This window comes from Leguminivora glycinivorella, chromosome 18 (assembly GCF_023078275.1).
Source record: "Leguminivora glycinivorella isolate SPB_JAAS2020 chromosome 18, LegGlyc_1.1, whole genome shotgun sequence".
In the NCBI taxonomy this organism is placed as follows: Eukaryota; Metazoa; Arthropoda; class Insecta; order Lepidoptera; family Tortricidae; genus Leguminivora; species Leguminivora glycinivorella.
In genome coordinates, this window is record NC_062988.1 from 4,932,222 (window position 1) to 4,947,057 (window position 14,836).

General features: G+C 37.4%; 1 protein-coding gene across 1 annotated transcript in view; it reads left to right on the plus strand.

Annotated features, from left to right (window-relative positions):
* The window catches only part of LOC125236082 (transient receptor potential protein-like), a 101,639-nt gene that overhangs the window by 21,729 nt on the left and 65,074 nt on the right, over positions 1–14,836 (plus strand). The window contains 1 exon segment of the mRNA XM_048142777.1: positions 4,960–5,123. Within this exon segment, the coding sequence (XP_047998734.1) occupies positions 4,960–5,123 (164 nt within the window).

Consider the following 14,836-nt stretch of genomic DNA (forward strand, 5'->3'; position numbering starts at 1 on the left):
TTATAATAAGCTCATTATAGTTGACTTTAGTTAACTGTAATAATTTCAAAAATAGAACTTCATACAATTTCTAACCTAATACACCATTCCAATATACCATTTTCTATACTAATTTGCGATACCTGGCAAATTTTCCTGCATCTGAAACACATTTTTTTTTATCTGTCGCGTTATCGGCCAATCAGAGACGGTTATTACAAACAATTGGTTGCTAGGTAATTCAATGTTGATACAACGGTGAACGACTCTATTAACATTAATTTTAACTTGCATGAACGATGATATTTCCGTCCACTGATGATGAAGATGATGACTCATAGAAAAAGTATACAATAGTGATATAATTAAGCTTTTCACTCTCGTACCGTACTATTAGGCCACTCAGCAAGCTTCGTGGCCTAAACATGGCACTCGACTGAAAAGCTTTGTATTATATCACGATTGTATAAAATACTATTTTTCACATTCTGAATGTAGACTATCGCTTATGTCATTACCACAAAAACAATAATTTTATAGAAATTTCATGCTTTATTATCGTCACAAAACTGACAGTGAGTTAATTTTTGTTAACAACTTACGCTAATGGAATAATAAATATTATTACGCTCCCATGTTTTAAAAATGCCTAAAGACGACTTAATACGACATCCACGGTAGGAAAGGATGTACGTTTCGTTTTCGTTTCTGTCTAAAGTCTAATCTAAAAATACGCATAAGTACACAATACGCATCGCTACTACCTAATATCTTCCATTAAATGTACATTCCTCGGGACTTCTCGTTGAACCATTAATTTGATAATTTAAATGGTGAACTAAAATAACCTTGCCTTGAGCATTAGTGCCTACGTTCAACGGAAACTACTATAATTTGTACGGTTAACATATTGAGTAACACATTTAACTATTTGAAGGCATATTACGAGCAAATTATACGTATTCCGCTTTAATTTTAATGGAATCTGTGACACTTCTACGGATTGCAATCCGGTCCGGCGGATCCGGTAATCCGGCCGGATCCGGTGCTTTTTTTATGCTACCGGATCCGGTGAAATTCGCCGGATCCGGTACCGGATCCGGTAATGTAATTCAATATGTTAGAATAGTGCAAAAAAATAACATTTACGCTAACATTTGAACGTAGCTCAACAGGGGATTGCAATCCGGTCTGGTTTCCAATCAAAAAATAATTTAATACCTACGTTTTTTTGCATTACTAGGCCGTTTGGAAGTAAAATAATGTGCTCAAGTGACGCGTCAAACTTTCCATCTTTGAATCTGTAGTGAAATCTGTGCAATTGTTTTGCTTGGAAGCAAAATGTGGAATAGTGGAGATGGACAAAGGGCCATACGACAAAACTTTTCGTTAACATGTCACTGAGGTCGATCCTTCGCGTTTTCTGGCCAAACACTATCCAAAATCAAGACCTATTGAGTATATGCCAGCAAACACCCATTAGTGAGGAAACCGCAAGACAAAAGTATATTAGTGGCACACAATTCCAAGAGTTCCCTCTAACGAAATAACGCAACCATTTCTTTCGGCTGGAAATCGCCTGCCGCTGGAAGGAGCTTTGGCTCCGGGCGCCCTTTAAACTCATGGAAGCGGTCCGTTGAGGATGAACTACAAGCGACCGGGTCGAGCTGGAGCGAGGCTACGAGGGTAGCTAAAGATAGGAAGGCATTTCGCGAGCTTGAGAAGGCCCTTTGCATCTCTGTGGTGACGTAGGACTACAAGAACAACAACGTTTTCAGCATGATATAAGAAGTATGAGGGCACATTGCTACAAGAATCATGAAAAAACAATTCAAAGCTTAAATATGAACATTTTTAAAAGGTATCCAGTAAGATTGTGGTTTCAGCAATAGCAAATAATACTAAGGTCAATTACTCTTGATGACTTTAATTTAGCTACTGTAGTTTTTTTAGTTCTACTTTGCGTGTGAGAAAAGTTAACCGTAATATAACACAAAACACAATTATATTTTTTTAAATAGTTATCTCATAATGCATGTAGGTAATGTTATAATGTCCATTCTTAATTGTATCTTAAAAGCTCTATAGGTATTACTGTAAAACAATACATTAAAAATAATTTTGTTATCCTATGAAGGTTTAAAAAGAATGAAATAATTTTATTTGCGACTGATTATTTTAGTAAAATTTACTTGTTACCTGGTAAAAATGTTGATTTCTAAGCTTTCAACTTTTGTTTTAATAATCGTGAAGCAAAATACCATCATATTTCTCATATTATGCTGAAAACATACAAAAAAAGTTACTATTTGGGTACTTTTAATCCTCAAGGCTAATCCGGCCGGATCCGGCCGGATCCGCCGGATTGGGACCAAAATCCGGCCGGATCCGGCCGGATTGGATATCAGACCGGATTGCAATCCCTAGACACTTCGTACCTACTCGTGCTTAATTAATAAATATGATTATTTTTTAAATGATTGATGAATTCAGACGTTACTTTGCGGAAATCTGTTTTTTATTTATTATTATAAATGGGCTTACTCTTGACCACAGACTAGCCAAAGGCAAAGACGTGATAAAATTCTGGATTTTAATGATGACTTCAGGTGATTTTTTACCAATATTACTTGTAAAATTCCAGATGAGTCATAAAAGAGACAACAGAGTCAACAGACTATCAATTTGCCGGACTTTATAGTCAGTTATTTCTGCAGAGTTGTCACTTTTTAGTAAGTATTACTTGCCACTAAACGATTTATCTGACCGGTCTGTCAAAGAACTTACTATTGAAAACCGTAAGAGAAATATTTAATAACAGTTATTTTATCGCCAAATCTTGGGATTAGTTGTCAAAGCGGACCCCAGAGCCGTGAGCCGTGGCAAATACCGGGATAACGCAAGGGGGATGATGAATGATATTTTTATTGTACTTACAATTAATTAATATTCACAAGTATTAAGTTGTGTATACTGTATGACATGTTGTCTATCGGCGACATTCATTGCTATGCGGATGACAGTACTAGGGATACATTTTACACGGGCCGTGCTAATATCCCTCGTTCAGTGGTGCTGGAAAGTCGTGAAAAGCTTGTGTCGGACATCGAGAGGATTCTGTCCGGAGTCTCGGTGTGGGGTCGGGACAACCTAGTCTGTTTCAATCCCACTAAGACACAGGTGTGTGCGTTCACCGCTAAGAAAACCCCATTTACTGTGGTTCCACAGTTCCAAGGCACAGCCCTTGCCTTGTCAGGAAGTATTGGGATCCTCGGAGTCGACATTTCGAGTAACGTCCAATTCCGGTGTCACTTGGAAGGGAAAGCTACGTTGGCATCCAAAAAGCTCGGTGTGCTCAATAGAGCGAGGGGATACTTTACTCCGGGGCAAAGACTGCTCTTGTACAAGTCGCAAGTTAGACCCCACATGGAGTACTGCTGTCACCTTTGGGCAGGAGCACCTGGATACCAGCTTGGACCCTTTGACTCGATCCAGAGACGCGCTGTACGAATTGTCGACGATCCCAAACTCACGGGCGGTATTGAACCATTAAGTCTAAGGAGGGACTTCGCCTCCTTATGTGTGTTCTATCGCCTGTACAATGGGTTGTGTTCTGAAGAACTGTTTGACATGATGCCAACGGCCACTTTTCATCATCGCACCGCTCGCCATCGACAGGGCGCTCATCCACACACCTTACAACCTAAATGGTCGCGCACCGTACGGTTTCAGAGGAATTTCCTCCCACGAACGCTCCGGCTGTGGAATGAGCTCCCTGTCGAGGTATTCCCGATGAACTACAGTATGGGGTCCTTCAAAAAAGGAGTGTACAAGTTTCTAATGGGTCGGCAACGCGCACGTGACACCCCTTGAGTTGCGGGCGTCCATAGGTTGCGGTGACCGCTTTCCATCAGGCGGGCCGTATACCTGTTTGCCACCGACGTGGTATTAAAAAAAAAAAAAAACTGTATAAGTACCTACTATAAAAGCCTTGAAAGAAATCCTTTTCTTTAGAGCACCCAAACATTTTTAAGACATTAATTGTTGTTTTGTGTTTACGCGATTAAGTCTCGTTTTGTTCTAAAATTATTAATTGTTAAGTAATTGTTTTTGGAAAACAGCTAACAATCAAAAAGCGAATAACTTTTTTCCTGGATCTCGTTTATTTTTTACAAAAACATTGATTTAAACTTCGTGAAAGGTGTTGAGAAAATAAATTACTCTTTGAAATTGCGTAACCCAAATCGTAATTCCGCATTTACTTTTGCGTTACCGAATGTGAACTTTTTCGATTTTCACATATTTCGTCACGTAAAGGGAAAATAATTGTTTGTAATTATTATATTTTCTTGCCGATACATTATTTTTTCGTAAAAGCGGCGGAGCGACGGTAAGCGCCGAAATTTACAAACACAATTCAAGAGGTTCGATCGTTCAACGTATTAATATTGGGATACAATGAGGAAATGCTAGCAGTATACGCAGTATGGTTCAATGCTCATACGGCCCAATTGAGACTTATATCTAAAGAGTATCGAAAAAAAAACCACTTTTCCTATTTTATTTCTATACGCCGACGTGCATTTATTACTGTTATCTGTAACTATTTGGAAATTCAAACTTCTCGTGCCCTGTTTTTAACCCCATGTCAAGATTTTGGCGTAATAAAATAATAAATAAATATTGGGGGACACCGTACACAGATCAACCTAGCCCCAAACTAAGCAAAGCTTGTACTATGGGTGCTAGGCGACGATATACTTATATAAACAGATAAATACATATTTACATACATAGAAAACATCCATGACTCAGGAACAAATATTTGTGCTCATCACACAAATAAATGCCCTTACCGGGATTCGAACCCGGGACCGTTTCTTAGCAGGCAGGGTCACTACGCGCTAGACCAGACCGGTCGTCAATCTCGATGATACTCTTTATTTACGAAATCATTCATTCATTCATTCTTCTTTACAGGCGAAAATGAACAAAGGTTCAAGAGAAGAGCTGCTAGGCAGCTCACAGGAGGCGCTCCGGAACAGCCAGCATGACCTGCGGCATGTTTTAGAGAGGCCTCTTACTAGAGAAGAGAAGACTTACCTACTGCACGCGGACCGGGGAGACTATGCCACTGTTAAGAAGTAAGTTAGCATAGATGTAGCTAGCATGACCTTGAAAGTAAATAGCTTCGGTGAATCCAAGTAACGTGAGTCACGACTTCATTGCGTGTTTATTTGAACTACAGCAGCAAATTAAAGGATCTATGCATATGTCGGGAAAGTAACTCTTATTTAGAGATAGATATTACTTGAACATGCGTCGTAAATAAATAGAACATGCCATAAAATCGTGACTCTTGCCGCGGATTGACCCAGATAGTGAAAGGGTAAAAGGGTAAAACTCAATTGGTACTTATGTACATAAGTAGTTAAACATAAGTACCAATTGAGTTACTAAGAAGTAATTAAGTACACTGAGAGAAAATACAACCAGTTTTCATGTTCGTTCAACAAGTTTTTTGGTTAAAATAGCGCCTACGTGCTCTTTGGTTCAAACAACAAGCTACTTGTCATTTGAATCGGCAATATATTTGAATCAACAAGTCGATTTTATAAAAACAACCTGACACATATTGTTTTAAACATACGTTTGGCTGATTCAAACGGATAAACCGCAACAAGTCGAACTTGTTAAATTCACAATGCAAATTTCTCTCAGTGTACCTAACACACCGAAGAAACAAGGAACATAATGATTAATGCCAATGGAAAAGCATTAAGATTCAACTATTATCAACTTGGCTATGTCTGGAGGGTCCAGCCGAGATGACAAACGGGAAATTCCAAATCAAAATAGATGTATCGGTATCGGGAATATCGAGATGGCTGTTGCCAAGAAAAGTCAAGTGAATTTTTTAGACTAATACCATTAAATTTCGAGTTGGAAGGTCAGATGCCAGTCGCTTTCCTACAACTGCCTACACCAAATCTTGGGATTAGTTGTCAAAGCGGACATCAGGCTTCCATGAGCCGTGGTATTTAAATGGGATAACGCAAGCAGGATGATGATGACCATTTTTGACTAAACGTCTGTATAGATTTTTGACTAAGTCGACCGGATGATTTTCCTTGAGAACTAGTAGGTATAGTAGATGTAGGATAGGTATAATTATACAGTTCACATCAAGGCTCTTAGTATCTAAGTTTTAAGTGAGTAGAAGTGGGCGAACTACGCGTGGGAGGTAGGTAAAACTTGTTCCTAAACGTCACTCAGTGTTCAAAAAACTCAGTTGAGTTTGCACTCTGACTTGCGTATTGTTATAGGTAGTTTCAACTCAGTTGAGGCCACGCACACTATAACACTGTCATGTAATGACAACGAAATTTTGAAATTAGTGTTCTTACCGTGTACTGACTGCAGATTCAACAGTGAATTGCAAGAAAGACCAAAAAGTTTCTATTTACTATTTTGTTAAGAATTACGTCTATATAACAATTTTCAAACAAAACAGAAAATAAAATATCTCGTATGTGATTAATTAATTGTCAGATTATGATTGTAATATAAATCGTAGAAATCAAAGATAATATGTAATAAATTGCCTTATTTTATCATCGTAGCTGTTAAAATAGTGTTTACCTATTTTTTCATTACTTATTAGCAGACATAGAAGTCGCAGTAGCAATAACGTCACTTAACATAGGGACATCCTTCCGATATAAAATATATCGATAAGTAGCTGAATACTTATTTGGAAGTGAAATTTCATATGAGCTATAAAGTTCACCGGATAATTTAATTTAATAAAATAATATCGTTTGTCCTTAGCAAAATTTTATTCGTGCCACCGCGACTTCCAGCTAGTAATACTGAGTTCACATTATTACAAATTTAAACGAAGAAATAGCAGCACTTGATAAAGAAACGAACGTTTCACAGTATTTTCAGAAAAACCCAAGAAAACGAAGAAAGAAAGATATAGGGAAAGGGAACCTATGATAGATGATTTAACCGAAAACCAAAACCTTATAATCAATCCTAACGAATCAGATGAAGATATGCCAAGTGACGGTGGTTTATAAAAGGATTTGTGCATTATTTTTTACTGCTTTTAATACCATTAATGATAAGTATATCAATAAATAATAATGTTTTTCAAAAATATATTAATCGTTTTTTTTTACATTCACTCACTCATTTCATTCATTCATTTTTATTGCGTGAACCGATTTTAACCATTTTGCCTCTATTTGAAAGCAGGTAATTTCATTGTTATTTTGTTAAAAAATACAGGTACAATAAACACCCGCAAGGGTGTTGAAATTGAAAACGTAAATCTGAAAGTTTTTTTATAAATAAATAAAAAGTTTTCAAGATACGTATACGATTTTATTTTTTCTGTAATATTCATTATAATAGCCATGTTTGGTGAAAATTTCATAAATTTATGTTGGTAAACTTCGGAGATAAGGGGGGGGGGACGGTATTTTTTTTACATTTTCCTTCAAAAAACATTTTTGAAGGAAAATGTAAAAAAACAAATGGAAAGAACAAATGACATATTTCTTTATTTTAATATCATGATATCATGTCAATGGTCAATGAGCGGCGGCGATCTTTTTTCGACACGTGTAGAGTTTTATAGGCAAATAAAAAGAGATTTTCCCAGCTAGAAGGCGTATTTTCATTAACGCAGTTATTGATAGTTTTTGTGAGACTGGAGGCGACAGTAAATCTAGCACCTCTGGGAATTCGCTTAATAACCGGGAAAGAGCTCTTGTGACTGCTTAAGTTGAGATGACTGAGGTGGGTGTGTGAAGGGGCCGCAGGTTGAGTGAATATGGGAAGGGAAGAATGTAGATCGATTGAACTATTGTGAACCGGTAAGATATCTTGAGTTAGACAACGTCTATGGGCTTTTGTAATGTCATGTCAATACACATTTAAAAAAAATGTAGGCATAATCAATGTAGTTATGATAATATTTAATAGGTGGCGCTAAAAAATCGAGGTGCGATTCTTACAAAGACATATCGTCACTACTTTTAAAAAATCTCGTATCTCACGCTGTTCCTCAAAGTTAAAACGCAGTAAGTCTATTATGCATTCCGTACATACTTACTACAATTTTCTTTTCATTGACAGACGAAGATACAAGTTTTTTAGGGTTCCGTAGTCAACTAGGAACCCTTATAGTTTCGCCATGTCTGTCCGTCCGTCCGACCGTCCGTCCGACCGTCCGTCCGTCCGTCCGTCCGTCCGTCCGCGGATAATCTCAGTAACCGTTAGCACTAAAAAGCTGAAATTTGGTACCAATATGTATATCAATCACGCCAACAAAGTGCAAAAATAAAAAAATGGAAAAAAATGTTTTATTAGGGTACCCCCCCTACATGTAAAGTGGGGGCTGATATTTTTTTTCATTCCAACCCCAACGTGTGATATATTGTTGGATAGGTATTTAAAAATGAATAAGGGTTTACTAAGATCGTTTTTTGATAATATTAATATTCTCGGAAATAATCGCTCCTAAAAGAAAATAAAGTGCGTCCCCCCCCTCTAACATTTGAACCATAAGTTTAAAAAATATGAAAAAAATCACAAAAGTAGAACTTTATAAAGACTTTCTAGGAAAATTGTTTTGAACTTGATAGGTTCAGTACTTTTTGAGAAAAATACGGAAAACTACGGAACCCTACACTGAGCGTGGCCCGACACGCTCTTGGCCGGTTTTTTAAAAGTAGTGACGATATGTAACTCCGTATGGACAGATAAAGTCTAAGAAAAAATCATATCTCGGAACCATAGAGAAAAAGGTACGGTGGGCTCGGCTAGATGGCGCTAATAATGATATTTGACATTTTAACGCATATCAAGCTAAGAATTTGGGCCAAATCGTCAAAACTGAAGTTCAAAAGTTTTAAGGCTGTGTCGAGAGATGGCAGTCTATACACTGTGAGTACACATTTGTGTTTGGCAGTAACTCTCTAGAAAATCGATCCTCTTTAGATTCTTAGTATGAAGACTGTAAATCCTATATAAATAATCCCTGGTACAGTCAATATTATGCAACAAATACTTGGAATGCGAACTGTAGTGGTATTTAATTCTACCACTGTGTAAGTAATAATGAAATGAAATGAAATGAAATAATATGAAATATGAAATAGTAATTAGTTTTGGAACCTTTAGATCAGGTGATAGCCGGAACGGAACTTAATTATTAATTTAGTTTTAGTTTAGTTTAGCTGTTAACTTTTAGTTTACAATATTTTAATTTGTTTTGTTTGTTACATTTATTTACCCCTGTTTTATTACTTCATTCATGAACAATACAGGATTTTATCTAATCTACCTTCCTGTATAGTCATTGTTCCCCACTATACTATTATTATAACTATCTGCTCATTCAGTAAATATTTGGAATTATTTAAAACTAACGATCCGTCCCAGCTTTGCTTTGACAAATTGTGTTGTAATTACTGTATTGATATCACTTTTCTGATCATTACTATTATTATTTATTTTTTAATGTACAAAATGGCATCAAGTTTCTTAGATCAAATTAGACATCATTTTATTGGAATTTTATTTGAAAGATTGTATTTTTTATTTATTTTTTACATAATTGTAACAGTGTTTGACGGTGTATGATTAGTACCAATAAATTTATCTATATATCTATCTATCTATCTATCAATTAAAGCATAAAAACGGGTGGCATAGTTGTTTTCCTTAAAAATAAATAATGTAGACTAAAAGAGAGACAATTTCACTATACATGACTATTTCACTAGTTCACTATTTTGCCTGCCTGCTAAGCCGCGGTCCCGGGTTCGAATCCCGGTAAGGGCATTTATTTGTGTGATGAGCACAGAGATTTGTTCCTGAGTCATGGATGTTTTCTATGTATAATTATATATATCGTTGTCTGAGTACCCACAACACAAGCCTTCTTGAGCTTACCGTGGGACTCAGTCAATCTGTGTAAGAATCTCCTGTAATATTTATTTATTTATACATACACTGTGACATTATATCTCAAAAAGTTTGGGCAGCATTGTCCATAGCTCTTTAAAAAATCCTTATGTATATATACTGTAGGTAGGTAAACTATAAGTTACAGCTAGTTCTTAGAATGAGTCCAAGTCACCCCGCCATCTCTTTCCCGAAAAAATTTCCATCAAAATTCAAAGGGCTCGTTAAAGTAATAAAACACCTATTCAACTTGATCTAACAGATTTGAACTTTTCCTATACTTCCTCAAATAATGTGAGCCCAAAAATATCACAAATTAAGGGCGTTCCCTGCGCCAATGACCTTCGATTTGAATCCATCGATATTATGATAATTTATTAGTTAAGATTAGTAGTTAAGAAAAAACATGTTATTTGTAATTATTTATAGAAATAAACAGTTTAAATTTTAATTTTAATTTTTTTTTTCTAAAGCCTATCATATACAAAGTATAATTAACAGCATCGTCTTTAAGCAAAATATTAAGTATCTCATAATTCCTTCATAGATCATTCTTTCTGTGATATTTGGCATCAAAGTTAAACAATTTTAGGGTCAAAAACTGGTTTTTTGGTCATAACTTTTAGAAAAGTCAAAGGTCAACATGTCGATTTCATATATGTAACACCCTTCACTAAAATCAAATTTCGATAAAAGCGTTTTTTTGTTTTTTTTTTTATTCATAAAAAAATAGTATTTTTTTAAATATGGCTCTTACGAATGAAGACCAAAGATTGAAAAACCGATGGCCGTTGGTCTTATAATTCTATTTGTAAGTATCTATTCTATCTATGAAGATTTTTGACAAGTTTCAGTTGGAACTCCTAAATTAGCACTACAAATAGAATTATAAGACCAACGGCCATCGGTTTTCCACGGTGTGGAGCCCCTTAATAGGTACACGAATTTACGACAAAAACTTGAAAAAAATTACGCCAATCGGTTAATCTGCCCGCACGTCCCCGATTTTCGCGATTTGTCGTTAAGTACAGCGATCAGCCGCAGCCGCAAAAGTGCTGTAATCCTATTTGGTGTAGTATGTTATCACGACGGCTCTCGATTACTAGCTATGTTTGCTATTGGACACGAAGCCTGTCAAATATCGACGTTCAATAGTTTCGTCAATGTTATTGTCAAATTTTCGATTTGGTTCTCATTTCACCAATCATTTATTTAACAAATAGGCCACAGGGGCACTTTAACACGTCAATATAGAAGTTGAAATGCAATTACAATTGATAATACTAATATTAAGTTCTAACTAATTACGCTACTACAATGATTAGAGATGTATAAGGTCTCTAAACGTCGATATTCAACTAAAAACTACACATAATAATTTAATAATATAGAAAAGTACAAATACAAAAAAAAGAAGTATAAAATTACTTTAGAGATGCTAATGACTATGAATGTCACAATAAAAGATAACATGTATACTTAATCTAATTATCCTTAGAGATGTATAGGGTCTCCAAGAGTCAAAATCGTATCAGGTAATCAAAATCTAAATATATAAAAGAAGAAGCTGACTGACTGACTGACTGACATATCAACGCACAGCCGAAACCGCTGGTCCTAGAGATTTCAAATTTGGCACGTAGGTTCCTTATATAGTGTAGAGGAGCACTAAGAAAGGATTTTCCAAAATTCATCTCCTAAGGGGGTCAAACGGGGGTTCAAAGTTTGTATGGGGAAACAAGATTAGTTTGACTATTTTATTCGAAACTTCACAGGAAGATTCCTTAAGACATATGACTGAATACGTGTTTCAGGTTTTTTGAAAATTTAACCCCTAAAAGGGTGAAAAGGGGGTGATAAAGTCAAAAAATCAATATGGGTATCGTTTTTATGGTTTATCGGGTCGCTGATCACGATAAATACAACGTTTTTAAAATCTAACGAGGCGGAAGTGAAATACCTTCTCCCCTGTTGTGGTGCAATGGGGTTTAAATATCAAAAAATATATAAAAAGAAGATATTGACTGACTGACTGACATATCAACACACAGCCGAAACCGCTGGTCCTAGAGATTTCAAATTTGGCACATAGGTTCCTTATATGGCGTAGAGGAGCACTAAGAAAGGATTTTTCAAAATTCTCCTCTTAAAAGGGTGAAATGGGGGTTCAAAGTTTGTATGGGGAAACAAGATTAGTTTGACTATTTTATTCGAAACTTCACAGGAGGATTCCTAAAGACATATGACTAAATACATGTTTCAGGTTTTTTGAAAATTTGACCCCTAAAGGGGTGCAAAGGGGGTAAAGTCAAAAACACAATATGGGTATCGTTTTTATGGTTTATCGGGTCGCTGATCACTAAAAATACAACGATTTTTAAATCTAATGAGGTGGAAAAGAAATTTTCTCCCCTGTTATTGTGCAATGGGGTTAAAATATCCAAAATAGCCATAAGTATAGCTTTAGTTTTTATCTTTGCTTCTGGTTCAAGAGATTTCAAATTGACACGGAAGTTCCTTAGAGGAGCACTAAGAAAGGATTTTTCAAAGTTCACCTCCTAGCATGATAATTTGACAGGGGCAAGGACAGGAACAGGGCCAGGGACAGGGACAGGGACAGGGACAGGGACAGGGACAGGGACAGGGACAGGGACAGGGACAGAGACAGGGACAGGGTCAGGGACAGGGACAGGGACAGGAACGGGATAGGGTTAGGGATAGGGATAGGGATAGGGATAGGGATAGGGATAGGGATAGGGATAGGGATAGGGATAGGGATAGGGATAGGGATAGGGATAGGGATAGGGATTGGGATAGGGATAGGGATATGGATAGGGATAGGCATAGGCATTGGGATTGGGATTGGGATTGGGATTGGGATAGGGATAGGGTTAGGGATAGGGATAGGGATAGGGATAGGGATTGGAATTGGAATTGGGATTGGGATAGGGATATGGATAGGGATAGGGATAGGGTTAGGGATAGGCATTGGGATTGGGATAGGGATAGGGATAGGGATAGGGATAGGGATTGGGATAGGGATATGGATAGGGATAGGGATAGGGATAGGGATAGGGATAGGGATAGGAATAGGGATAGGGATAGGGATATGGATAGGGATAGGGATAGGGATAGGGATTGGGATTGGGATTGGGATTGGGATAAGGATAGGGGTAGGGGTAGGGGTAGGGGTAGGGGTAGGGGTAGGGGTAGGGGTAGGGGTAGGGGTAGGGGTAGGGGTGGGGATAGGGATCGGGATCGGGATCGGGATCGGGATAGGGATAGGGATAGAAATAGGGATAAAAATAGGGGACGGGGACGGGGATAGGGATAGGGGAGGGACGGGGACAGGGACGGAACGGGGACGGGGACAAAGATAGAGATAGGGACGGGGATAAGAATAGGGATTGGGGTCGGAATAATCGGTCGGCAATCGATATTTAGGCAGTGTAAAATGCAGGTGGCCCAGTGGGAAGGTATTAGTAAGTAGGCATCGGCGAGTATCCTGCATCCGTAAACTATTACATTCAATGTGCTGTAAGAAGATCGTTGTTTGCTTGCCTTTTATATGTTTACGTTTGCAATAAGTATAAGCAAAATGGAAAAAATTGTAAGCGATAATGCAAGGAAGTACTTTTTATCCTACCGACCATAGCGTCGAGATACTGGCTATGTGGGTTGTATGAAGTTTCCCCAGTATAAATATTTATATAGGTAAAATACATACATATTCGCACCTACGCTGTGGTCGCTGTGTAACAATTCTACAATCATTGCAAGAATTTCTTTTAAAACAATATTTATATGTGTAAGGTACAGTCAGCCAAAACCGGACCGTACAGCAAATAGATCAGTTACAATGGCCCTCCAGTCGAGAATTGCCCCGCTTTACCTTAATCGAAATAATCGCGGACAGATGTACCTACAAAGAAACCTACGGATCCAAATGAAAATCTTATTTTTTGTAAACTTTTCAATAAGAATACTTTTATTACGCGGGCGAAGCCGCGGGTAAAAGCTAGTATTAACTAAAAGAAAAGAAACAAACGAGAATCGAACAAAGTGTCCTACCGACCAATATGTATTAATGTACATAACTGTGTGCGTAGCCGAATGCACGAACGCTTACGAAACGCTCACGATAATATCTCTTTCGTAGCTATCTATCGCTCTTGCGAATTGGCGTGACAGAGCCAGACTACATTTCTCCGGCGTTCGGTATACTGAGCTGTAGCAGGCCTAGTAACTTATTAATAATCTGTAGGTATAAGGTACAGCGGGACAAATTGTAACTGATCCATTTTTTCCATTATTACACTATGATGTTGAGTTCTACATGTATCCACTGAACACGCCCACCATCCATACTAATATTATAAATGCGAAAGTAACTCTGTCTGTCTGTCTGTCTGTTACGCTTTCCCGCTTAAACCACGCAACCGATTTTGATGAAATTTGGAACAGACAATCTTTAGACCCTGAGACAGAACATAGGCTACTTTTTATTTCGAAAAAAAAAGGGATGAAGGGGTTGAAAAAGAGGTTGAAAGTTTGTATGGGATTTCTTAATTTTAAAAGATAAAACCATGAAACTTTATATTTTAGCACTTGATAAGAAATCATTGAACATCTTGATAACGGATAGGGATAGGGATAGGGATAGGGATAGGGATAGGGATAGGGATAGGGATAGGGATAGGGATAGGGATAGGGATAGGGATAGGGATAGGGATAGGGATAGGGATAGGGATAGGGATAGGGATAGGGATAGGGATAGGGATAGGGATAGGGATAGGGATAGGGATAGGGATAGGGATAGGGATAGGGATAGGGATAGGGATAGGGATAGGGATAGGGATAGGGATAGGGATAGGGA